The sequence below is a fragment of the Lycorma delicatula genome, chromosome 1, assembly GCF_047948215.1.
Source record: "Lycorma delicatula isolate Av1 chromosome 1, ASM4794821v1, whole genome shotgun sequence".
Taxonomy (NCBI): Eukaryota; Metazoa; Arthropoda; class Insecta; order Hemiptera; family Fulgoridae; genus Lycorma; species Lycorma delicatula.
In genome coordinates, this window is record NC_134455.1 from 323,033,540 (window position 1) to 323,060,026 (window position 26,487).

Below are 26,487 nucleotides of genomic sequence, written 5' to 3' on the forward strand. Positions count from 1 at the left end.
TACAATATATTTGGGAATATAATTAAGTTTGTTGCCACTCTGTATATATACTACAGCTGATGCAAGATTGGTTCCTCAAAGACTCTTCTGTGGTAGAAACTGGACAAATGATCAACTTAATGATGGTCATGCCTTGATATAAAATAGGGTGGTTAAACAAAGCTGTCCTATATGTCAACAGGAAAGGAATTCATGACATTCAACTAAACAACTTTTGGTAATTTTATGCACAGTTCCTATGTTAATGGTTTAGCTAAATCTGATTGTGTTTTCAAGATTAAACTTATCAGTCATAATACATCAGGCTGAGGTTTTTGCTATTCTTAAATGCTTAAACCTGTTTTTTTAGATAATATATATTGACACACAAACACTCATTTATTGTGGTTGACCAGCCTTCAGAGATAGCAAGATACTAGCTAAAACCACAGTAAACAAAGTTTCTAAAGAAGTACCATGGAAAGTCAAAAGGTAAGGGAGAGATTTTTAGTCTGCTCATTGTAAATATTGTTTCAATGTTAGCAATTTTTGGAGTGTTAATTTAAAATGAGTTCTTCTTTGTCCAGTTGTACTGAGGAAGAAATATGGGCAGTGATATGTTCAATTCAAAAGGGGTGAAAGAAGTAAAAATTATTCGTAGAATGCAGCAGTAATATAAAGAGAATTATTAAAAAGAACTCAGTAAAGATCTTACTGAATTTTGTATAAAACTAGATTACATATGCAAAGATTTATAAAGATGATCAGTTTACTAATATACAAGGCATTCAGGAACAGGTCAGAAACTATGGACCATCTCTGAGAAGTCCAAATATGTAGATGACAACAGTCCGATGTGACTGGTTGAAAATTACAAGTAAAATGAGATGCTCCATACCAAAGAAAGATAAATTTTGGAAAGAATCTTTTCTAATCCTGGCAAGTACAAAATGCTTTTTAGGCTGAGATTTCACTAGTTACTCTGTCTAAAGTAGCCTAAAATCTTATCAAGTGCAATAATTTTAATAACTGTTAAAAAATAAAACCTTCATAAAAAAAATAAAAACATGATCAACTACACAGAAGTATTTACTTTTTTTGTCAACTGACTCTATTATGAAGCAGTTGCTTTGTTTACATTCTGGGATGTATTTTTAATAACACATCATTACTAATTTTGCTTAACTTTCAATTTTTTATGCTTTTAGAAGTTAATATAAAAAAACAGTTCAAAATATTCTGATTTTAAATGTAATTTAAAAAAAAAACTAAGTTAAATCAACTTAAATGGAATTGCCTCATGTAAGTAAATAGTGACACTGTAAATTATAAGTTCCTTGAATTTGTATACAGGTCAATTAAAGGAATGAAACATAGCTTATATTGTTTAACACAATTTACTGACAAATAATTCAGCCGTGAACAGCATTTAAAATAACCATAAATACACATTTATAAAAATTAAAATGTATGATTTTGTTTAGATAAAAGAAACATATGAAAATGATTATTTTCAATTATTGAACATAATGTAAACTGGCTGAAATAGCTGCATTATAATTTGCTTCAGGCTACTTAATAATCTTTATAAAAATACATCGTCTGTGCCCTTTATTAGATAAAATGTTGCTAATGACCTGACAAGGGAAACCCTGACAGCTAGACACAGTTTATTGATGCCCTTTTGTAGCGTGTTAGGAAAGGGTTTCCCTACTTTAAATCCAAAATGGCAGCATCCACCTTGCCCTATTTTGGATATAACTCCATTTAAAGATCTTGAGTAGTTCAAGTAGCTTATTTGTATACCTCAATCACTGCAGCTAAGTGATGAGCATTCTAGTCCCTTAACAGAGAGGTTCTAGGTTTGAGTCACCATGTTCCTTTTTTAACTATAACTTTTTTAATACAATTACAATAACGCAGATATTTTTTTAATTATTTTTTTTTAGGAGTACACCTGCTGTTTTTCTTCTTATGTCATTATAGCATGTAGATGAGTTTTTATTGTATAGTTTTAAAATAATAATTTATAGGAATCTGGAAAAAAATTAAATGAATTTCATGTTTGCTGATTATTATTTTAGGTACTAATTGGTTATTTGCCTACCAATTGTTGTTTAAATCAATGTTTTAATGAAACTGTTAGCTCTTAGATGGTGCCACTGAAACGCTATATTGAAATAAGAAAATAAATAAAATTAAATATATAGTCTAACCAAACTTAACCTATGCTTGCTGACCTTGACTAGCAAGTGAAGGTTAGCGAGCAAAGTGAGCGCAAGTTAAGTTTGGTTAGATTATATTTATAATTTCATCTACTTATTTTCTTATTTTAATATAGCGTTTCAGTGGCACCATCTAACAACTAACTACAGTTTGAACTCGTTGGAATGGAAAAATGCATTGCAGGCAGATAATCGATAAGTACTTTATTTTAATTAAATTTAACAATTGTTAACCTAACAATTTTACTTTATAAAATAAAAATTAAAAAAAAAACGCTTAAGTACATTTATTTTAATTTTTAGCTTGCCTGTAACAATCAATCAGGCTTAATCTGAAAATTACAATAAATATTTATTTTAAAATATAATATCTGCACTGGTACACATGAAAGCAAAAAATAAAAGTTAAAATAAAGAATGACACAATACCTAGACCTCTCAATTATGAGATAGAGTGCTTGCCGCTTGGCTGCTGCTACTGTAACTGTAGATAAACAAATAAGCTTGAACCACTCGAAAATCTTTAAATGGAGTTTATTCCAAAATGTTGCTAAGTTGGAAGTTGACATTTTGGATTTAAATTAGGGACCCTACTAATTTAGAGGTACTTCATACCTTCAGACTGAATGGTACACTGATGACCGTTACATATAACATTGTAAATAGATGGTTAAATAATTTGTTTATTACATCTAATGGTGCTATATTTTCATCTTTTATTGTAGTACATTAATAGCGATTAGTAATGTTTATAGAACTGTTTAATAATGACATGATCAAAATTAGACAATAATAATAATCTAAAGGAAAACATAGAAACCATGTACTATGCACACACAAGACAATAACTGAATAAGTTTAAAATGGATGGAATAATATGTTATTAAAAAAATATTTTAAATAATATGTTATTTATAAAGAAACTGAAAATAGTCAGGTAGCTGACAAAATGATATATAGCCACACCATTCTGTAGTAGTTAAGTGATCTGCCCACCTCCAAAATGTCCATATATTTTCAAACAGGTCTATCCTATAAATGTGTGAATAATACAAGTCAATTCAGCACAACCTTGCTCTTAACGCACAAGAAAAAATAAAAGGAAATTTTTAAAGATATGAAATTTGGCAATAAGGATATTAACTACTAAAATTATGATAAATGATATTTGTCCAACAAATTCTACTTATTCTGATTTCCTTCATCTTTTAATACTGTATGGAAATGTGAATCTCCTCTTAACTATGCTAACAAAAAAAAAAAACACATACACATATAAATACATTTTAATGTGCAAAAATATATTACCATAAGAAACTGAGGAGGAGTGTTATGAAGGCGTTGTAACGAATGAGTCAGATCATAAGTATATGAAAAATACAATCCTGGAGTATTTAAAACTAGATTTACCATACTTTTATATTCTCGATCCATGTTTATCTGCAAGATAAAAACAATAGTTAATAAGAAAATATTAATAATTCTTAGAAAATTCAACTTTGTAGAAAAATCTACTATTTGGACTAGTGATGGGGAAACATTTTTGGGAAAGGGATGAAGAAAAGAGAAAACAAGCTAGGTGGGCCAACAAAATTAATTAAAAAATAAACACATGTACAGTTATATTTTATATTTAGCTTTATCTTATGATATACTGTTACAAAACTCAATTAATAACTGAATGAGTATGAAGAAGTGTGTGATGAATAGAACTGTGACTGTACTTCTAAACGTTTCTCAAAATCTGGTTGTAACTGGAATGCGCTGACTCTCGGAAGTGAAGCTAAACGGTCATCTGTCATTCTGCTTCTAACACTACTTTTTTGAAGTTTCATGTTAGAAAACACTTGTTTGCAGACATAATATGATGCTAACACTGCAGTTATTTTCTGGGCAAGAGATCTCAAATTTGGGAAACTTGATCATGACAGGGACTTGTAGAACTCTAATTTCAGGAAAATGAGAAACAACTGTTTCAATTCAGTGTTACATTGCAACTCAATTAGTTCAAGCTGAAATTCCGGTTTCATTGTGTTGCAGTCCAAATTAAATGGTATACTGAAAATATCCAAGTCTTGTTCAATACTTCTGAAGTCTTGAAACCTGCGTTCAAATTCATCATGGATTCTTCTCATGCTTTCATCATAGCTCATAAGTTTGTCCTCCATCACTGGAACTATTGTTTTTAGCCTCTGGATATGGAATAGGTCTTTCTTACCTAGCTGTTTGGCAAATAGAACTAGTTGTATTTTAAACCCTCTGAGATGACGCCAGATAATATGGATAAATTGATTTCTTCCTAGCAGCTTAACATTCTACTTATTCATACGACACAGAAGATCTGTGAAAAATGCAAAGTTCAAAAGCCATGCAGTATTTTCCAGCATTTCACAGCCTTCAAACATTTGTTTTTCATGCATGAATGAAATTATTTCCTCTCTCAGCTCCCAAACTCGCTCAAAGAAGTGTCCTGCACTAAGCCACCTTACTTTACTTACTTTAGTGTAGTAGAGTACATCAGTGTATTCAGACCACTGAATCAAGAAACTCTCAAAATTGTCTGTGAGTAAGTGCTTGAAATTGAATAATATCAACAAGCTTCATAATGATATCAAGCACATGTTTCATATCTAGGGCAGATTTACACAGAGTGTCTTGATGTACATATAACACAATGAAGAATTCAACTTTGTTCTCAGGGTATGTTTCGTTAAACATGCCAACAAAACCAGATTTCTTCCCTGTCATATTAGGTGCTCCATCAGTTGTAATACTGCATATACCGGTTATGGGTATTTTCAAAGTCAATAGGCCTTCTTGAAATTCATGAAAAATGTCTGATCCTGTTGACGTACTCTTTAATGATCACACGCATGCTAGTTCTTTAGTAATGCAAGTATTATCAATACCTCTTATAAATAATAGTAACTGAGCAGAATCATTTATGTTAGTAGTCTCGTTCATCCTTATAGAGCAGAATTTAAACTAAATCTTGATTCTAGCTATGACAATAGGTGTTTATCTATTGTTTCGATTCTAGAAACAATTGTTTCTGAGACAAGTGATAGTCTCAAAATCCTTTGTAATATTTTTGCTGACCTGGGAGCTTTTAACATAGATCTTCTGCTTTGTGTTTCCTTTCATTTTCAGTCATGGCTTCATAACTGGCATTGTTATGCTTAGAAGTAAAGTGCCGGGAAATGTTAAATTCTTTGTAGATGGCCAGTTCCGTTACAAATAAGGCACATTGGTTTTTCTTAAAGGCTGTGAAAAAGTATTTTCAAGTCCACTATCTTTAAAAACATGGCACTCTGAATCAACTTTACTCTTAAATCAACTTTTTTAGTTGCCATCTTGGCGAATTAGAAATGTCTCGCTAATAGTCACTACAAAATAACAAACAGACAAGAATATGTGAGATCAAATTGAGAACTACTGCAAAACTAGCCACTGAATCAGACTAACAGAGTATTAGGCCATTAGGTGGCAGCTGGAGTGGTGGGAATAACATGAGACAGTCTGTAGAGCACTACTGTAGTGAACGCTCTGGCACTGTTCCATGACCTACCACTGTCCACTACCCTGTGTGCAGAATAAAGACACAGAAAGGATACGATGTGATATAACACAAATGCAATGTATGACATAAAATGCATATAAGTATTTGGTAAAGAGAACTGATCAGAACGTGGTAAAGAGTGTATGTAAGGAGCCATTCAGAACCATGCCACAAGCTGGATTAGACCAGTCCAGGGGCCACATGTGGCCTGCGAGCCATACTTCACCCATCACGATTTAGACTAGTGTCAACTTTTAAATACGTAATGGTCATATATCTGCTGGATATGTATACCTTCATGAGGCCTGTTCAATTTAGATATTCTACTTTGGAGTATATTACAACAAATGATTATGGTCCTTGATTAATAACAAATATTGAAATTAAGAAAAATATTATTTGTTGCCTTGAAACAGGAGAAAAACCAGTAAATTAGCATGCATTAATGTAGATTAAGATTTAAAATTTAAAAAAAAAGTAAATTAAAAGAAGTACTATCCAGACTTACATTTCGCTGTTGTTTGCAAAGGACTGGTGGTAGCAGTGCCATCTTGGTGGTCTTGCTAACCTGACTCAGTATGCATTAAGCTGTTCTACGCGAAGGAATGTGATGCGTATTTGTTGATTTTTTACAGATGTTTAAAATATGTGCTGCTATAGAAAATACCACTAATTGTTAAGTGGAATTGGTTATTAAATTTCTTTTGACAAAAAACTACAAATTCATTGAGATTTATCAGGAACTATATGATGTTTATGGAAAAGATGTAATGAGTGAAGGTGCAGTGAGACAGTGGTGCATCACATTTAAAAATGACTGTTCAAATGTTCAGTCCATGGGACTGGCCTGGTTTTCTATCTGATGAACTGGTAGTGAAAATTAATTGAAAAGATTCACGCTAATTAGTGCTTTACCATTACAGAAAATTAAAAATTTTTTTCAGTTTCTGAAAATTGTTACAATTCTTGCTAACAAGAATAAAAGTTAACTGGTTTTTCAAGGCTAGAAAGTGTTTCTGTATCTTAACTTTTCGTTAGAAAAGATATGTTCAATGTTTAATACTAGCGCAGAAAAAAGTATATATCATTACATAACAGAATGTACAATTTTATCTGAATTAAGATTAAAATTTTTAATAACATACTTTGTGTTTAAACGAACTTAAAGGTTATTTGAATGGTATAAGAGATTTAAGTGATCTTTTGTGAATCGAACTTTTTGTGAAAATACAGATATTTACTAATCAAGAAATTACATTTTTGACTTCTATTTTCTTGCTTTATCAAATTAATCTTTTTTTAAATCAGTATATTGGGTAGTTTTCTTTCTTTTTTGTTAGTTTCTTATCAGTACTCTTCAGATGGTCAATGACCATGAAATAACTGTAATTTGTTTATTTAAAAAAATACTTTTTTCAAATAATTTTATTTATAATTTGTTTTATTTTTAATTATTCTGGATTAATTGAAGTCTATTCTAACAATAAAAAAATGTAATTATATAATTTTTAATTTAATTTATATTGGAATTAAAATTAGGTTTTGTTGTACCACAATAAAATCATACCATTATTTTGCTGATAAATATAATATCCTGACAAATTTTGCAGAGTAGTACATTTGCCTTTGTGTACAGATAGTTAATTGGTTTATCCAGAATAATCATATTTTACTTTTTTGGCTGATTTTATCTAGTGTGCTTATTCTTTTAATTTCTATTTGGTCAACATTTTTCCACAACAATAAAAGACCAAATAAAAATGAGAAAATTGACTATTACCTGGGATTCTGTAAGATGAGTTAATGTTCTTGGGTAACATATTAATTCTGTAGAATCTAATTTCCAAATTTCTTGAGAATTAATCGATCCAATCTTTGTTCTTCCAGTGATAACAACTAGATAAGGTCCAGCAATCAATCGAATAACTCCAAGCACTCCATACACTGTCTTTCTACTAGAAGATCTAGGAATCTGCCCAGAATTTGCTTTAAACAAAGAATTAATGTTTTATAATTATGTAATAAATATGAGAAAAATGATCACTTATTTAAGTGAAGTTAAAGTTAAGGCAAGACTTATACTAAAGTAAAACTACTGCTCTTTGAATATATTTCTGTTACACCATAGAAAAAAAAAATTAAATCATCGAAAAAATTCTTGCGTAGTTCTGTGCAAGAAAACTGACTTTTCATTTATTTAATTTTGCCTTAATATCTTAATATTTTTTAAAAATTTGGTTTATTACTAATAACAACAGATACTGTAGAAAAAAAAACATCAATGTTCCAACTTGCAGCATCATAATGAACCATGGTTCTAACTTTACCAGCTCAAATTTTTTCAACCTTAAATTGAGCATAACTCAAGAAGACTCAACCAATCTTTATCAAATTCTCACATGTACAACTTCAGATACATTTCTATAGCATATCTAAATTTCAATGATATTGATCTAGTAGTTCTGGAGCTTTTTGAGCCACACAATTTTGGGGTTTCCTTATATATAATAAATACATATAAGGAAACCCCAATTTAAGTAAATGGTATTTTCATATTCCTCATACCTCAAAACAATTTAAGTAAATGGTATTTTCATATTCCTCATACCTCAAAACATAAAGAAAGTTCATTATTAGCCTCCACTCCTATCATACAACGATAAGCAATACTGTACTTTTCTTTGAAAAGTTAGTAAAAAAAAGTTACACTGATACTAATAATAATCACAGTTATTTAACTTAATATTAAAACTGTATCTAAAAAAAAAAAATCAATAGCCTTTATGAATTAATACCTCAGTCACAACAAAATCTAAATTATGAATTGGAAATATACCTATGGTATCAATGGAACATCATAGTTTAAGTACATAATTTAAAAACAATTAACACAGATTTATTAGTGAACATTGATTTTCATTTTTCATTTGAATATATATTGCAGTTTCATACTGTAACCAACCTTATGTTTTGAAAATGATTATTTACTACATAATGTGAAAGCTTGTATGTTGAAAAAAGGTATAGAGGTAGCGTCTCAGCCTTTCATCCGGAGGTCCTGGTTCAAATCCCAGTCAGACATGGGATTTTTCATAGGCTACAAAATCTCAATTTCATATTCCCATGCACAAGTTCCAAGCTTATACGGTGAATTAATCATCCAAAAAAAAAATAAAAAAAGAATAAAAAAAATTCATTCCTCTTATGTCATGTTGGCACAAAAACGTTATTTCATTATCAAGATATGTTTATAAAAAAGAACAATGAATTTAATTGTCTAAAAAAAATAAAAAAATTATTATGATAATAAATGACAGTATGGTTAAGAAATATGGTTAAAAAAGTATGAAAACTGATTCACTAAATATGATTTGATTTCTTACATCTATGAAGAGAATCCTTTCAAGGACAGGTCACAATTCGTTCTCAGTATTAATCATTGTAAGACTGCTGTAGCTTCTGAGAATTTTTTAACGTGTATGGTGTTTGTTATTTAATTTCTATTTATAATAATATTTGTAGGAGAATGAGCTTATTTATTTGTTCTCAGGTATGAGAAGTGATCTAAAAAATTTCTTTGTTCTTTAATAGTTTACTTATTCCCAACTGACCAAACTTTATAAGAATTACTGTAAGAGAAAACTGTACATCACAGATGCACCTAATCCTGAGATCTAACAGTTTGTGTTAAGGAAAGAGATCACCAGGTTTGGTAAAAATGTAAATGTAATTCCCCTCAGAACCACCAATTTATATAGAAAAAAATGAACATTACAATACTTAAATTTGAATTTTTTTCACAGATAAGTGATTTCTTGAACAGTATTACAAAATTTGTATTGCCTTACTGTATAGACTCTGCAACCTCCTGGCCTTAAATCAATAAAATCTAAAATATTCTCTAATTTAAATCTTTTTTTTAATGTTTCCTACCTTCAAGAATACAAAAAAATTCAAAATCAGTGATATGCAAGGGGTTTGAAAAACTTTGCTTTACATATCTCAAGCCTCTTAGGATATGTTAAATTTTTTTTTCAGCTCTAGGAGCTAGTGAAATACTTTATGGTATACTACCTTATTGTCCTTTAAGGTACTACAGTAAGTTAGCTTTCTTCATTAACAAAAATTAAAATTTTGTGATATCCAACGCTTTTCAAAATGCAATCCATCTTGAAAGTCACGTAAAAAACCTAATGATGTCAGAGAGAACCCCCTCGTAACTTCAACCCCCCTTCAATTACTTAAAATTGAATAAATTCTAACCATTATTTTGGAAAACGCCTGCGTTTGAAAAGAAATTAAAAAGGCCAAATAGATTTGAAATGACCTGGCCTCAAAAAAAATATTGATATAATCAAGCTCATGTGGAACCATTTGAGGTTAATTTTTTGATCATGATATAACAGCAGAACCAATTTAATGAATTTGCACAAAGAGTAAATGTTAATCATGATTGAAATATATTGTAATTATATCTATAAAAGAGAGAATTCTATAATTTACAATTATTTCTTTTAAATTTAAAATCTCACAGTATGTAACCAAAACAAAATTTATACTGAACGTGTCACAAACATTTTTTTGATATTTAAAATTCTACTGTCTTGATAATTAAAACAATTCCTTTTTACTAATTTATTCCTTAAAATTTATTTTTGATAAAATCAAGCCCCAGATAATAAACGTTAATTAAAATTGAATTCTATATCCATTTGGTCTACGCATTTTTTTTTTTAATAATATTTACTACTGCTTCTGTAAGTAGATGAGAAGAGCAGTGCGAAACTACCATCTTTTTTTCCTGTTTCACCTCCGGGAATCACAACAGGTATTACTTCAGAATATGAATGAGATGAATGAATGTAAATGAAATGTAGTCTTGTACAATCTCAGGTTGAACATTTCTGAGATACTGAGATACATTTCGTGTATACTGGTGTCCTAAGAGTATAGACGATCAGTATACACGATCTACTATTCAAATCCGTAAAAGTAACTGCCTCTACTAGGATTTGAATGTTGGAACTCTCAGCTTCAAAATCAGCTGATTTGCGAAGACACATTTACCATTACACCAACCAAGTGGGTTAATGAAACTACAATCTGGCTGAAATGGGTACAACTCTCTTTAATACTACATGATTATTTGTTAGAATAAATAGCACATAATGAAACTAGCAAGTAGCACAAATGACATATTAAATATACAAACACAACACAAATCACTCAGAATCTTGACTGGATATTTAACACATTAAGTCATATCTTCTGCAATAAACATTCTTATTGGTAGATAAATAGTTTCACAGGTGGTGATGCACACAAGTTTATAAATAAAAATGAAAAATTTAAATTGAATTTTTTCTCATATTTATAGTACACTGACAATTTTCCAGGGTTAAATATTTTTTCAGAGTTAAAATTACAACTAACCTACAAAGGGAATGTTGAAAATTTGAATTATTTGGTCAAAAAGTAAATTGTCTACCTGATATTTTTAATTTTTAGTAATGCCCAAGAAGATTTCCAGAAATCTTCTTGGGCATTAATAGTGAATGGGATTTTTCTCTTAAATAAACATTAGAATGAAGACATATTAACAACAAAAACAATTATCTTACAAAAATAAAACAATTTACTTGCTTATATTGCAAAATGAAAACTATTAACTGTTATTTTATTTAAACTATAACTATATAAATGATTATTTATTATTAGTCAAATTATTACTTTAAGCCATAATTTTATATCTTTCTTAATTCAATTTTGTTGGTCACATCAGTAAATATGGAGTGATATTCCATTTCAGTTAAGGAATCTGGTATCACAATTATCTTTCTCTACACTTATTCATTCTAGGCAATACATATTTCTATCTTATGGTATTAAATCGATGGTTGTTAGGTTTTTTGTAGGTATCTGTCCTTGATAGAAGCCCTTCGGTAGAAATATCATATTTCAATAATATCTCCTAACTATTTGAAGCTTTTTCACGAGCTATTAATTTTAAAGGGTTCTCCTGAAGCTGACTTAATTTGATCAGATGAGAATAATTTTTGTTACTACAAGACAGTGCATCTTTAATTGTCAAGAAAATCTCATCACCAGAAATCATGTGGCTTCACTTGTATGTAGTAATAAATATTCTAGTCTTTCAATAAATGAACATAAGAATAAAGTAATTTCCTAAAATTTGGCCGAGGATCAAATGATGTGAGGATTATGCATAGTTGAGAGTTTTGTTGTTAATTTCAACATTCAGATGAATGTTTTAAATTTATCTTCATTATCTTTCATTCAATAGTACATACAAATGAGTTCAAAACTATTTAGATCCTTGATTTGTAAATTATGCTGGAAATACATACAAATTAAAATACTTATTATTATTGCTTTTGTATTTCAGATTTTTTAATAGAATAATTATTTCTAAAACAATATCTTAAGAAAAATGCTTTTAGATTTTTATAAATTTCATAATATGCAAAAACTACATTATAAAGTCCACTACGTACATATACATAATTTCTATAACTTTATAATATATAAAACAATGTCCTGTAATTTACATATCATAATCATTAACATAAATAAAATAATGAATATGATTTGTGTGTTGATAATATTTTACCTGTGATAGTGTCCAATATCAATTGTTTAACTAAATTTCTATCTATGTATGAATCTTTGCTAGTTATAACGTACTTATTTTATTATAAAAAATTTAAATGATCTCAAAATTTGAGTTCACTCCACAAATAAAAGCAGCAACTAATCTTACGTATTTAAAACATTGATGGTTTTGTCAACTGCTACTAAAAACTTTCAAGTTAAGAAAACTCTCTTAAGACTGGTCTTTGATACTTTTAATACGATTTCTTTTCTGAACAAAATTTTTCAGTTATTTAAACCATATAATCTTTCAAAAATTCTCTGGCTGAAAATAGTTTTAGCTTCTTAGTTATTTTTTTTTTTTTGGCTAACTACAATGCCTATAATAACAAATGAATTAATTTATTACACAAATCACTTTGTTTATTGAAATATTTTTTTATTCATTTTTTAATTTGCTCTTTGATAGTGCACAATAATTTCAATGCTTTGTTAAGTAATGCTTCTCAAGATTGGTTTTTTTCATGATGACTATACAGAATCTACAACTCAAGTAAACAGGCTTATTCTTAGTACTTAAAAGACAAAATAATAATAATTGTAAGTCTATTTTAAAAACATTTAATATTCACTTACAGATTTTCTGATAGCTATTTTTTGAAAATAGGAAACAAAAAAAAATTAAGTAAAAAAAGTTGAACTTCAAATTCAAACAAACATTCAAATACATGCAAACATAGACATCGCTAAAATAAACCTAGGTGAAAGGCTGATGGGTAAACTGAATGCTAGATGAGAATAGTAAAGAGAAGTACACTGACAGATGAATGATTCTACTAGAATCCTTAGCTTTACTGATCCCATATTGCATATTTCAATTTTAATATTATAATTAAGGAGAATTAGAGATTATCTAAATGAATGATTTTAAACAAATAAATTGAAATGCAAGAAATGTTAATACAGTTTAAATGACTGTGTCAGTTATTCTTTTGGTTTTTCCATTTCCAATATTTTAAAATAGTTTTTCAATTCACATGGTGGACAAAAAAGAATTATATTATAAATCACAAAAGACCAAATTGTTTCTATTTTCATATTCTATATGCCTTATAATGTATATGTAATATAAGAAAAAATAATAATAGCATGAGATGCAATCATTACTCATTACTGAATATGAGGGATCTGGGATTTTCACTTTTAAATGTGGGTTGATTAACATTTTTTCATTAACAATAACATTATTTCAAGAATGCTGGTAAAAACTAATGTAAAAATTTGATTGTTCTTGAAAGAAATTAAGTCAGATTGTAATATTATCATTTTATATATATGTACAGACAGACAGAGTGAGTGAGTGAGTGAGTGGGTGAGTGGGTGAGTGAGTGAGTGAACAAAATATTTTATCAACATATCAATAAAGCTTGCAAGCACACACACATACTTTTTTGAAACACTTGACAATAGTAAAAATGTATAAAACAAGTCATTTTCTATCTGTCACCATAAATATACAATATATTACATGACAATACCTTGTAAAGAAATTTCTTGAGACATACGATCAATTTCTAACACTTTTCCATATCCTTTTCCCAATGGTTCTAAATAAAATTTATCTGGTGTTATGTACCTATAAACAATGTAAATAATAAATTTAATTAATACAATGATTTAATGATATAGAGTTTAAGTATATAAAATGAATTAAAACAAAAATATGAATAATCATCTTATCAAATAAAACTAAACAAGACCAAATGAATCGTTTGCATTCATAAGTTATTTAAAAATACTATGTTTTAGTATTAAACTACATCATATATAAGCTTAGCATTTTAAACTTTGCCATGAGTGAACCCCTATAAAAATAAAATCGATTTGAAAAGATATTTTACTATAGAACAAAAGCACGAACTACTCATTTTAAAATGGATTATTCTACCTGTAACCCTCTTCTCATTAATCACATCATATTCATTTTTTAATTTATAAAAGTAATATTTTTCTAAACATATCAATTTTACAGTTACGAGACAATTCTAAATTATTATGCAAACTAGCTTAGCTTTTTGTTTATTTTAAATTATATTTTAGTAACTTTAAAAATTTTTAAATTCTCCTCAAGTGTTCAAAAATCTTTCTTTGAACAATGCATTGGTTTCTTCTAAGTAAATGTGGTAATTGTCAAAAAATATTACAAAATAAACAAAAACATCAGTTTAAAAGTAAGTGTGAAATAGATAATTAAAAAAATTAAATGACCATAATAAAGTGTATGAATTCAAAATAAAAGTATGATTTGATTAATATGCATTGGGTTTACGATCAGGATGAGCTTTTATTTTTTAAAATGGCAAGTTGATATAACTGATATTCAGTAAAAATATTTTATCAGATGAATTTTAATTCATTCCAAATTCGGTCATGATTTTTTTTACATATGACCATCAATTCATCTTTACTACTGTCACATAATAGTAAAAAAAAAGTGATGCTGAATTAAATTTATACAAAAGTGCTTTTTTAATTAAATATCATAGTTATGAAGTATCTGTTTTGGTTTTATTTAATCAGTACCTTTCAAACCGTAGATTATAATCAGTCTAGATTTTTTTAATTTAACTTGCAAACATTACTAGTACAGTAATGAATAATATAATACTGTTGAATATTAGAAAAATTCTTCATCTGATTTAACTCTTGAATGTAGAATTTTATACATTGGTATATTTGGTTTGGTAGTTAATTTACTACTATTATCACATCCCATCACCATATGAATCACCCTTTAATGGTTCATTTGTCAAAACAGATGATAAATTATCTTAATTATTTTGAGATTTTCATCGGAGAATTACATTATTGTACCAACACGTCAAAATTTAATAAAATATTTTATGCACCAATTATAATCATTAATAAGACCTGTTCTAATTACGGAAAGGAAAACAGTGAAATATAAAAAAACCTTCAAAGGTAGTTAAACTACCTTTGAAGGTTACTATTCTGGGTAAAAGGATATTTAACTTTCCTGGTCTTAAACATAATTGTTATTCAATTTATGTAAAATGTTTTCTTACACAAACAATACTGATTTTATTAGATTTCTTTTTATAGTTCAATACCATATAAATCTGAGACATGTAGAATCAAATCAAACATTTTTTTTAGTCAGTGAAACTGGTCTGGCCCCTTATTGCTTCAAATAAGTCAGGTTGTAGTGTAAGTAGAAAGGTACCAACCCATTGTAATACTACCATTTGCTCCTAATAATAAGCAAATCCTTTTTCATAATATTCTTTAAATTTCCTTACTTTGTACACCTTCTTATCATTCAATCACCCCTTTTCAACCATTTAATCATACTAATGTTTACTGTTTCTGTAATATTTGCCTCAGTAAAAACCAACAATTTCAAATCTTCTGTTACTCTGAAGTCCCAATCACCCTTTAAGAAACCAAGAAGCTTAACTAGTTTTGAACTTCTTAATTTTTCAGCTAAGGGTTCCGCTTTCAATTCCAAAAAAAAAAAAACTAACATCTATAGCAAAACTGGTATCCACAATAAAACAGCAGAATCTAAACAAAATCAATCTCTTTATTTGTTAATAAAATAATACTTTTTTTATGTTTCTGCAATACGCAAATCATAATTATTTTAGAAAGTTTATTTTACAGACTTTCTTTAATTCATTTGAGCCCACTGTCAACTTTGTATATTTTGTTTCATTTTAACCAAGTAAATGATGCAATATTTTCCTATCATATATTGGTACCTATTGTAATGTGATAGTACGTGAAATCTCCTATCTAACTGCTAATTGTATCAGTAACCTCAACTATAAATATCCAGTCCATATCTCAACATCAACATGACACACCACTCTGTTTTTTTAATTTTTGTATTTAACTGAATTATTTGATTATTTTTACATAATCGTAATAAATTATTCTATCATCCCATACAGTTAGTGTCATTTATACTTCTTACAATATATTCCTAAAATTGGTATATAAATCAGATGTCTACATTTGACAACAATGGGTTTCAATGTCTAGAGGCCATACTCTAAAATGTTTTTGGTTATTTCCTGTGCAAATTCATGGTGGAAGAAATCTTAGCTTGTTAAAATTTTTTAAAAAACAAATTTCAGATCTTTTAGGTCCCAGCACATTAAGGCTGTCGTGAGCAAGAATTACAAAGAAAAACAATCAAAAACAAAAATAAATACACGTACTGAGCTGAAATGGGTAAATCGTGATATTGAAGATAAATTTCAACAAGAATTCACTCATCCAGATTTCTTAAATAAAGATTACTCACCCACAAATTTATTTAATAAATTTTTTGATGATGAAGTACTTGATTTTATAATTGAAAATTCAGTTTATTTTGCTACTGAAAAGGGGAACACATCATTTAAATTATCAAGAAATGAAATTTACCCTTTTATAGCCATTTTGCATACTACCGAATATAATCCTTTGCGTGAAGATGGATATACTGGGAAACGACAGATCATGTACAAAACACTGCGGTTTCTAGTCATATAATGAAATTATCAGGTATCTGCATTTTTGTGAAAATTTAAAATTGAAAAATGATGATTGTATTGGAAAAATACAAAAATTGTGAAATATATAGAATTATGGTATAAATTTTTTCCTGGCATGCCTATCTTAGCCCACTGGGTTGGTCTGCATATCTTGCTATTGACAAATCCGTGGTGCCTTATATCAGTAGACATGGTGCCAAACATCTGCATGGTAAGCCAATTTGTTTTGGGTACAAAGTGTGAGCTATTTGTAGCAGATTCAAATATACTGTTAAAGGGAAACCATACATGGTGCCTGTAACATGAACAGGATGGGATAACACAATTCTGGAACTGGATGTTGGAAGTTCAATAGTTATTGATCTCTTCTCCAGGATTGGTGGTAATGTACAATAGAGCCTACGTTTTGAAAACTTTTTTATGTCACTTTGCCTAATAAATGCTTTGCAATGGTATAGCCATCATGGAAAAGTATGGTATGTTCAGATTGAGTAGAAAAGGCACCATTCCCAAAACCAGATTTGTGTAAAAGAAAATCAAGGCAGTTACCATCAAATTCTGATAAACTTATGGGAATAACTCTGAAGATACCACGACAATAACAGTTACTGTTGCCTCATCAATGAGTGGTATGTCACCGCTTGGACAAGAAACATGATGGAGCAATGCCCTGGAAAAAGGATCAATGTCACTCAGCCAGCTAGTATACAACATTATAACACATTTATGCACAGAGTTGATAAAATTGATGGAAATATCTAATTACCGAATCAATATAGATAAATCTTTAACTTGGGAAGATGCATATTTTGTAGATAATGTAAATGAATCAATGCAAATTTTAATTGAATTAGTTCAAAAATTAATTGCTAAAACTAGAAACGTTAAAAAAATGATATATAAAGGTTCTAAAAAGCATGGGTTACACAATATTTGCTAAACATGATTATATAGAAAAAATAAAGAATTATATTTCTCTGAAAACTTACACACCACATCTGTAATAAACTTATGAACAAGGTTTTGAAAGAAGGAAAAATTAATTTAAAGAAAAAAAACTTACTAAGCTACAGAAAAATAAAAAAATTGGAATTATATAATCAGAAATTAGGAAAAAATAAAAAATCTAAAAACATACAAATTGATAAAATGTCCTGTAAGTAATGATCTGGTTAAAATTGATAGAAATTTAGCTGTTTATTTCAACAACTTTTTTTTGTAATGAAGGTAGTAAGATTACAAAAAAATTAATATTAACAACTTAATAAAAAGCATATAGTAAAAGTAGAACTAACATTAAGTCTATATATCTTAGACCTGAAAAAATAATGAAATACAGAAAATAAATCAGGTATGGCTGATGGGATACAAACTTCTGTGATAAAAGCACTAAGCAATAATATTAAATCTATTGATAATTTGACATATTTATACAATTAAAGTACTATACTGGTATGTGCCCGATCAATTGAAAATGGCTGAGGTTATACATATTTTTAAAGCTGGTGTTAAAACTAATCCTGCAGATTACAGACCTACTTCTCTGTTACATAATAGAAACTTGAATTTCCTAAATAAATATAATATTGTTTCTAACCACAATTTGGTTTTAGAAAGGATCTTGTAACTAAAGATTTATTGCTGTCTTATCTGACACTAAAATCTAGACAAAAGTAAACTCATAGTTCATTTTAATTTTAATTGAAAAGCTTGAAAAAAATGTTATCAGATGTTTATCTATTCTCACTTCAAAACTATCTGCTGAATAGAAAAAAATATTTCAAAATTAATATAATGAAAATCAACCTGCAAGATTTGAAAACTGGTGTTCACACAGAACCATTCTTGGGCCTTTATTTTTGTATTGAATTAAAAATACAGTTAGATTCTAATAAGTTAGCTCTAAATGTTAAGTGTTTATTTAATTTTTGGTAATCAGTATGTCTGTATTCTATTAATTTTAATGTTGTTATCAGCAATGAATTTGTTCTAAGAGAATGTTATACAAGCTACTTAGATACAGGGGGTTTGTTCTAAAATTCAACCCAATAAAGAAAAATAATGTGCTATATTTAATAGGATTAGTTGTAAATATTCCAATAATTTATGAAGAATAATATTGAGATAAGATTTTTTTATAACAAATGTTGAAAGTGTTCAGCATTTTCATCAATGCAAGCCTTTACCCTGTTTTTCATACTCTATGAAACCTTTCAAAGTGTTACCTCTTCCAATTTATCATAATCCTCGAGTTAATTTGGCTTTCAGTTCTTCAATGGTGTGTAAATTATTTTTGAATACACAACCTTTTAGATATCCTTAGACAAAAAAATCTGCAGGAGAAAGATCATGTGACCTGGCTGGCCATTAGCCAGTTGAAATTACTCTTTCACTTAAGAGATTTCTCAAAAGGTGCACTGTTGCTCTTGTTGAGTGACACGTGGCTTGTTGAAGCCATGAATTTTTGTAATTTAATTCTAAATTTGCAATTTGTTGTGTTTCAGATTCTTGGTAGAGGTCTATTAATCTTGGTAGAGTATTTTCAAAGAATATGGGGCCAATTATTGTTCACCTGGAAATTGCACACCACACACCAATTTTCTGTGGTTGTGAATGAATATGCGAGAATTGCTAGAACTCCAGAAGAGATCATTCCAACTATTAACATAAACACTCAAATGAAACCAAGTGTTCATCTGTAAAAAATACATTACCTAACACATTAATGCTCTCCTGAACAAACTGATTAAACCATTGAGAGTATTGCAGCCTAGCAGCAGCTCCTCTATAGTTATTTATAAGCGATGAACTGAACATTTATTTGGTCCAATCTTACCTGAGAACTGCAACTGAAAAGCTTCTTGGCAAAAAACAAAAATTTAGTGGTTAAATAATTTTCCACAATAAAAATTCTTTCTTCTGTGTACAATACAATTTCTTCTTAATAACAAAATCACTGATAACCAAAAATAACTAACTATTCACAAAAAAGAAATAGAAAATTATATCAGCTGCTTGTAAAACAACAATAGGTAATTCTGCCACCTCTTCAGCCTAAATTATCATATTAACTTTTCTAAAAAGTATTTTTCTTGAGTTTTATTTCAAAACAAACACTCACTATTATCACAGTCAACATATCAAATGGAATTGTAAAATTTAAAATAAAATATTGCATTTTCATATTAAATCCATTCAGTTATTGAGAATATATAAAGAAACTGGCAGAAGAAATCATATATGTATGTATCACACATGTATGTATTTTAATTACCTGCTTCTTGAAACTAAAAGTTTAGTATCAAGAAATTATTAAAAAAAAATATTAGAAAAGGCTATAAGATGAATTAACTTGAATTAAGGCTATTCACAATGATTAATATTTAAGTTGACTGTATTGGATGATACCATTATTCTTCTTTTTAAGTTTTTGTACTTTTTTAATATTTTATTTTGTTATATTTTTTTATTTCTTGTATATTTTTACCTTGTATGAAGTAAGGGAAGTATGTTACATTTTTGAAAAATTTCAATGAAAATATCCATTTTAACTAGTTTCGGTGTGACATCTGTACGTATGTATGTATGTATTTCACATAACTCAAAAACGAAGGATGTAGAAATGTTGAAATTTTGGATTTAAGACTGTTGTAACATCTAGTTGTGCACCTCTCCTTTTGCAATCAACTGAACCAAAAGTGTCAAAATAAGTTCAAAATCCAAAAGAATTTGAATTTTTTCTTAACTGCAGTAATAAGCGCTTATCGAGAGCTTTTCAATGATAGATCATAAATGGTACTATTCGGCATTTTATATCGCTCCTGCTTCATCCATCTTTAGTAACTCTACTTCCCAAATAACAAAATTCTTCTACCTCTATAAAGTTTTCTCCTCCTATTTTCACATTCAGTGGTCCGTTTTCATTATTTCTACTACATTTCATTACTTTCGCTTTGTTCTTGTTCATTTTCATGCAGTAGTTCTTGCGTAGGACTTCATCATGGCATTCATTGTTTCTTCTAAATAGTTTTTTACTCTCAGCTAGAATTACTGAATCATCAGCAAATCATAGCATCTTTATCTTTTCACCTTGCACTGTTACTCCGGATCTAAATAGTTCTTTAACATCATTAATTGCTAGTTCTACGTAAATATTAAAAAGTAACGGGGATAGGGAACATCCTTGTCCGACTCCCTTTCTTATTACGGCTCTTTCTTATGTTCTTCCATTATTACTGTTGCTGTTTGGTTCCGGTAAATGTTAGCACTTGTTCTTCTATCTCTGTATTTGAACCCTAATTTTTTTTAAATGCTGAAAATTTTATTCCAATCTACGTCATCAAATGCCTTTTCTAGGTCTATAAATGCCAAGTATGTTGGTTTGTTTTTCTTTAATCTTCCTTCTAATATTAATCTGAGGCCTAAAATTGCTTCCCTTGTCCTTGTTTTTCTGAAACCAAATTGGTCTCTCCTAACACTTCTTCCACTCTCCTGTCAGTACTTCTGTACAAAATTATAGTTAAGATTTTTGATGCATGGCTAGTTAAGCAATTGTTCTATATTCTTCACATTTATCTGTTCCCGCTTTCTTTGGTATCATGACTATAACACTCTTTTTGAAGTCTGATGGAACTTCCTCTTTTTCATTAATATTACACACCAGTTTGTATAATCTATCAATTGCTTCTTCACCTGTACTGCGCAGTAATTCTGCAGATATTTCATCTATTCCAGGAGCCTTTCTGCCATTCAAATCTTTATATGCTCTCTTAAATTCAGATCTCAGTATTGTTTCTTCCCTTTCATCCTCATTTTTCCTAAACACCATTTTCTAATTCATTTCTTCCGTATAACTCTTTAATATATTCCACCCACCTATCGACTTTGCCTTTCGCACTGTAAATCAGTGTACCATCTTTGTTTAACACATTATAAGATTTTCATTTATGTACCCCAAAATTTTTCTCAACTTTCCTGTATGCTCCATCTATTTTAACAATGTTCATTTCTCTTTCCACTTTTCTTTAATCTACTGGAATGCAAAGTTGGCAGGAGTCTATTACTCCCTACTTTATCGCAGAACCTGGACAGAGTCCCTTGCTGCTGGATCTTTCTAATCGGGCTTGTTTTTAAAAGGGTTATTTTTTTTAATCTCGGATCTAATTTTTCAAGTTTGTCTATTATTATTTTAGTGAATTTAAGACGGATTTAATTGCATTCCAATCCGTTGTTAAACCAGCGTTATCGAACCCATTTCATGGGCCGACCGCGGAAGGCTAGGCTTATAAAGCCTGTCCTCCCGACGTAATTCCCCTTCAGACCGTCCACTGAAGTCCTTTCGGTGCTAACTCTTTAATAGGCTAGCAGGAATACGCCACAACGGGGCACTAGCTATAAGGAGGGAGCAATGTGTCCCCTTTTCCGGAGGAGTCGCAATTGCTGGGTTATTTTATCTTACTGTAAGTGTAACTTACAGATGATGATACCTATTCGCGATCGCGGTTTTGGGGCGGCGATTTTCTGGAAAGAAGTAAACAGTAATTATTCTTTCCACGTAATTTATTAACCTTCAGACACGCGTGTGTCTGAGAAGGGGTTGGGGGGGCCGCGTGGCTGCAGTGAAGAAACCATTTGTTTTTGTGGTGGCTGTTGGCATCTGCAACAAAAGAAGCAGAACACCTACACGAGAAAAAAAAAAAAAAAAAAAAAAAAAAAAAAAATTTAATTTTTACTTTCCTTTCGACTGGCAGGATGAGACGGCACGACGCGTCGTTCCACATCCACGTGGCAGTTTAATCTTCTATTATTAATTATGTAATTAACATAATTAATTTTTTATGCTGCAACTTTAAATTTTCTGAGGAAACCAAATTAATGTTCAAATACAGAGAAATGAAATGTTTTCTGAAAGATTTAGGTACTTAAACAGTCTTTACATCTGTCTCACTTAAATGGTTTCAAAACTTCAGATCAGCCATAGTCTGTTTAAGACATGTGTAAAACGTATACATAAAGTTCACCACAGCTTTCTTTTTTTAATTTTACTACATGATTTTTCTACTTAAATGTATTAGATATTGGCAATTAACTACAAAGTTAAGGTTTCAAATAATTTTTATTTATAAAAAATACATTCTTAAAACTAAAGATAAACCTTAAATCATCTTTTTAATTAGAAAATACGATTCTAGTACTAGAATTACATTTATATAGTTAATATAACTAAATATCAATTTTATCTATATGTGTGGCTAAATTGTTCATTTTCTCTATGAATCATGAGACCTTTCTGATGGTGAGGGGGTTTGAGTGCTCTATGATACAGAGTAGCTGGACCAAAGGTGTAACCATATTGAACTAACATCTGTTGAGAGACAGACTAAGGAATGATTTCTGAAAGAGGACAGCAGATCTTTCAGTACTTGTTAAGGGCGTAGGTCAGGAAGACTTAAATGATATATCAACATCAATCAAGGGTAAAGCTAGTTTGCCTCCATGTGGTGCACCCTGGACACTAAATGAGCTAGCAGGTACTGGCGGTCAGAAAAACCAAGAAGAAAGGTTCTCCTGACCACCCAGACACAAACCTACAGTATTACGAACTGCAGGCCATGTTGCTAGATATACCCAACAGTCCTTTTCAGGACTTGCCGACAAGAAATCTTGGACCTTCAGTCCGAATTTGCCACATAAATATGGAAAGCATAAGTTATTCTAAGAGCCAGTATTTATCAAAACTATTGAAGAATGACAATATTGATCTGGTCGCAATCCAGGAAACACATTGTAAAACTGAGGAACAATTACGGAAAAGGAGCAAAATACCTGGATATGAGTTACTTGGTACCACATACCACGATGCATATGGCATCACTACTTATGTTAGATGCGATGTAGAAAACACCACTCTCATCTCCACCACCGTGGGCAATGAAATTCATAATATTGTAGTTAAAATCGGAAGTATAACAGTGTCCAATATCTATAAATCACCAGCTGTCTGGTGGCCAACCTCAGTAATCCAAATACAACCTCACCCTGCAGTCTACTTGGGTGATTTTAATAGCCACCATGAGCAGTAGAAATATAAGGATTGTAATGCGGTGAGGCTCTGGTGTGAGGGCTGAGGGTGAGAATCTTAGTCTTGTTTTTGATGCTAAAGACTAATTTACTTTTAAATCAGCGGCTTGGAGGCAGGAGTATAACCCAGATCTATGTTTCATCTCAACTGACAGCAAAAATTGGCCATTGCAAGTCACCCGAAAAGTTCTCTGCGACTTTCCCCACAGTCAGCAACGTCCAGTTATTATAAAGGCAGGTAGCCAAATTTCACAACCTCTGTAGATGGAACTTTCCCCGCCCTAGATGGAACTTCAAAAAGGCTAATTAGGAAAATTTTTCTACAGATCTAGATAAATGCCTAGGCTGGATACCATCAGCAAAAACTACAGCAGATTTATTGGAGCAGTAACAAGTATCGCTAAGAAGTGCATCCATAGAGGGTTTCGCAGAGAATATATCCCAGGGTGGTCCCAAAATAGTGAAGTTCTCTACCGAAGATTCCTTGAGACGGGCGATCAAGAGGTGGCAGACAAGCTTCTCCATAGCCTCGATGCTGCAAGACAACAGAAATGGTGGGAAGCCTGAACTTTCAGATCTTGAGTCATGCATGGATTCTGCTAAGAGAATTAGGAACCGGAGCTCCTATTCAGAGACAAAAAGCAAAGGTCTCCCCAAACACCATAGCATCCCACATAGTGGCAACATCCAGAGCACCAAGAAGCAGGGCGCACACAATTGAGATAAAACACAAACTAAGAAACTTAAGGAGAGAGGTGGGGGGAGACTGAGTACGCTACGCTCACTCTTTTACACTTGAAGAGATTGAGTCGGCACTCAAAGATGTCGCTCCGGGAAAAACATCATGATTCGATGGCATCAATCCGGAATTCCTATTAAACTGCGGAGAATATGCAAAACTTTGACTAGCCAAATTCTTCACTGACATAATGCAGACCAGTAGCGTACCCAGAGAGTTTAAACAATCGAAGGTAGTAGCCATCTTAAAACCAGGGAAACCAGCAAACTTACCTAACAGCAACAGGCCTATAGCATTGTTATCAGTGACATACAAATTACTAGAAAGACTTATCTACAACAGAATCTGTCAGAGAATATTTGATGTTATACCGATTGAACAAGCAAGCTTTAGGCCAAAACAAAGTTGCACCGACCAAGTTCTCTTGCTCACAAAATACACTGAAGCGGGGTTCCAAATAAATCATAAAACCTCTGCTGCATTCATTGATTTATCAGCCACTTACGACACTGTTTGGAGAGAAGGCATGATTTGTAAGGTCCTTCGTGTAATCCCATGCAAATTAACAGCTCGCCTTCTTAATAACATATTGAACGACAGCATGTTCCAAGTTATCATGGGATCCGATATAAGCTCACCAAGGAAACTCAAGAATGTCCTGCCACAAGGGTCAGTACTTGCGCTTCTCCTTTTCAGCCTCTGTTGCAGACATGCCAGAGACAAGATCTAAAAAGCATGGCTATGCCAATGACTGGGTTCTAATAACAAAATGTAGATCATTTGAAGAGTTGGAGAAGGTTCTGATGGCCGACCTGGAGAAACTGGAAAGGTATTTCCGAAGATGGCACCTCCAACCAATTGCCAGTAAAACAGAGGTGTCATGCTTCCATCTAAGTAACAAGTTCGCTAATAGGGAGCTTAAAATTCTACGTTTTCATTTAAGAAGCACCTAATGAAAACTGCAGGGAAATTGAAAGCGAGAAACAACATTATACATAAACTCTGTGGAACAATGTGGGGAGCATTGGCTTCCACTTTGTGCACATCGACTCTGAACCTCGTCTTCTCGGCTGCAGAATATTGTGCGCCAGTGTGGCTTAACAGCCCTTATGTTCATAGAATTGATGCTCAACTTAATAACACTATGAGAATGATTGCCGGGGTTATCAGGTCTACTCCTGTAGAATGGCTCCCAGTATTGAGCTACACACCACCCCCAAATCTGCGCTGTATGAATGCTCTTAAAAGAGAGTACAAGAAGATTATGGACAATTGAAACTATCAGTACATGAGGACACTGAGGATGCCAATCATGGTTGCTTTCGATCTAGAAACCCACCTATCAAAACAACAATTGCTGCCACAGAGGAAGGATTTATCCTAACTGATGCCTGGATTCAAGAAAGGACCACAAAGCAGAATAACCAAATCCCATGTATGGCGGCCCAGGTTTTGACTTGCCAGGTAAGACATGGTCAACGTTAAACAGAATACAAACTCAGCATGTTAGGTGCACCTATTTCCTGTATAAATGGGGTAAAACACCCATGCCCCTTTGCTAGTGTGGTGAAAATCAAAACTGTTAAACAAATCACAGAAGTTTGCCCTAGGACAGCTTATGAAGGGAATCCTGAAGATTTCCTGCTGGCAACTCCAGAATCAATAGCTTATATTAATTTGTTAGATATTTGTTTGTAATTTTTGGCTGTAATTGGTGTTGTGTCTTGGTGC

At 30.8% G+C, this 26,487-nt stretch overlaps 1 protein-coding gene across 2 annotated transcripts in view; it reads right to left on the reverse strand.

The window, feature by feature from the left end:
• The window catches only part of Sac1 (phosphatidylinositol-3-phosphatase SAC1), a 108,890-nt gene that overhangs the window by 54,991 nt on the left and 27,412 nt on the right, over positions 1-26,487 (reverse strand). For both annotated transcript variants that reach the window (XM_075382017.1, XM_075382016.1), the window contains exons 2-4: positions 13,914-14,011; positions 7,544-7,749; positions 3,513-3,644 (exon numbers count right to left, since the gene is read on the reverse strand). In XM_075382017.1, coding sequence (XP_075238132.1) covers positions 3,513-3,644; positions 7,544-7,749; positions 13,914-14,011 — 436 coding nt within the window. The remainder of the gene's footprint in view (positions 1-3,512; positions 3,645-7,543; positions 7,750-13,913; positions 14,012-26,487) is intronic.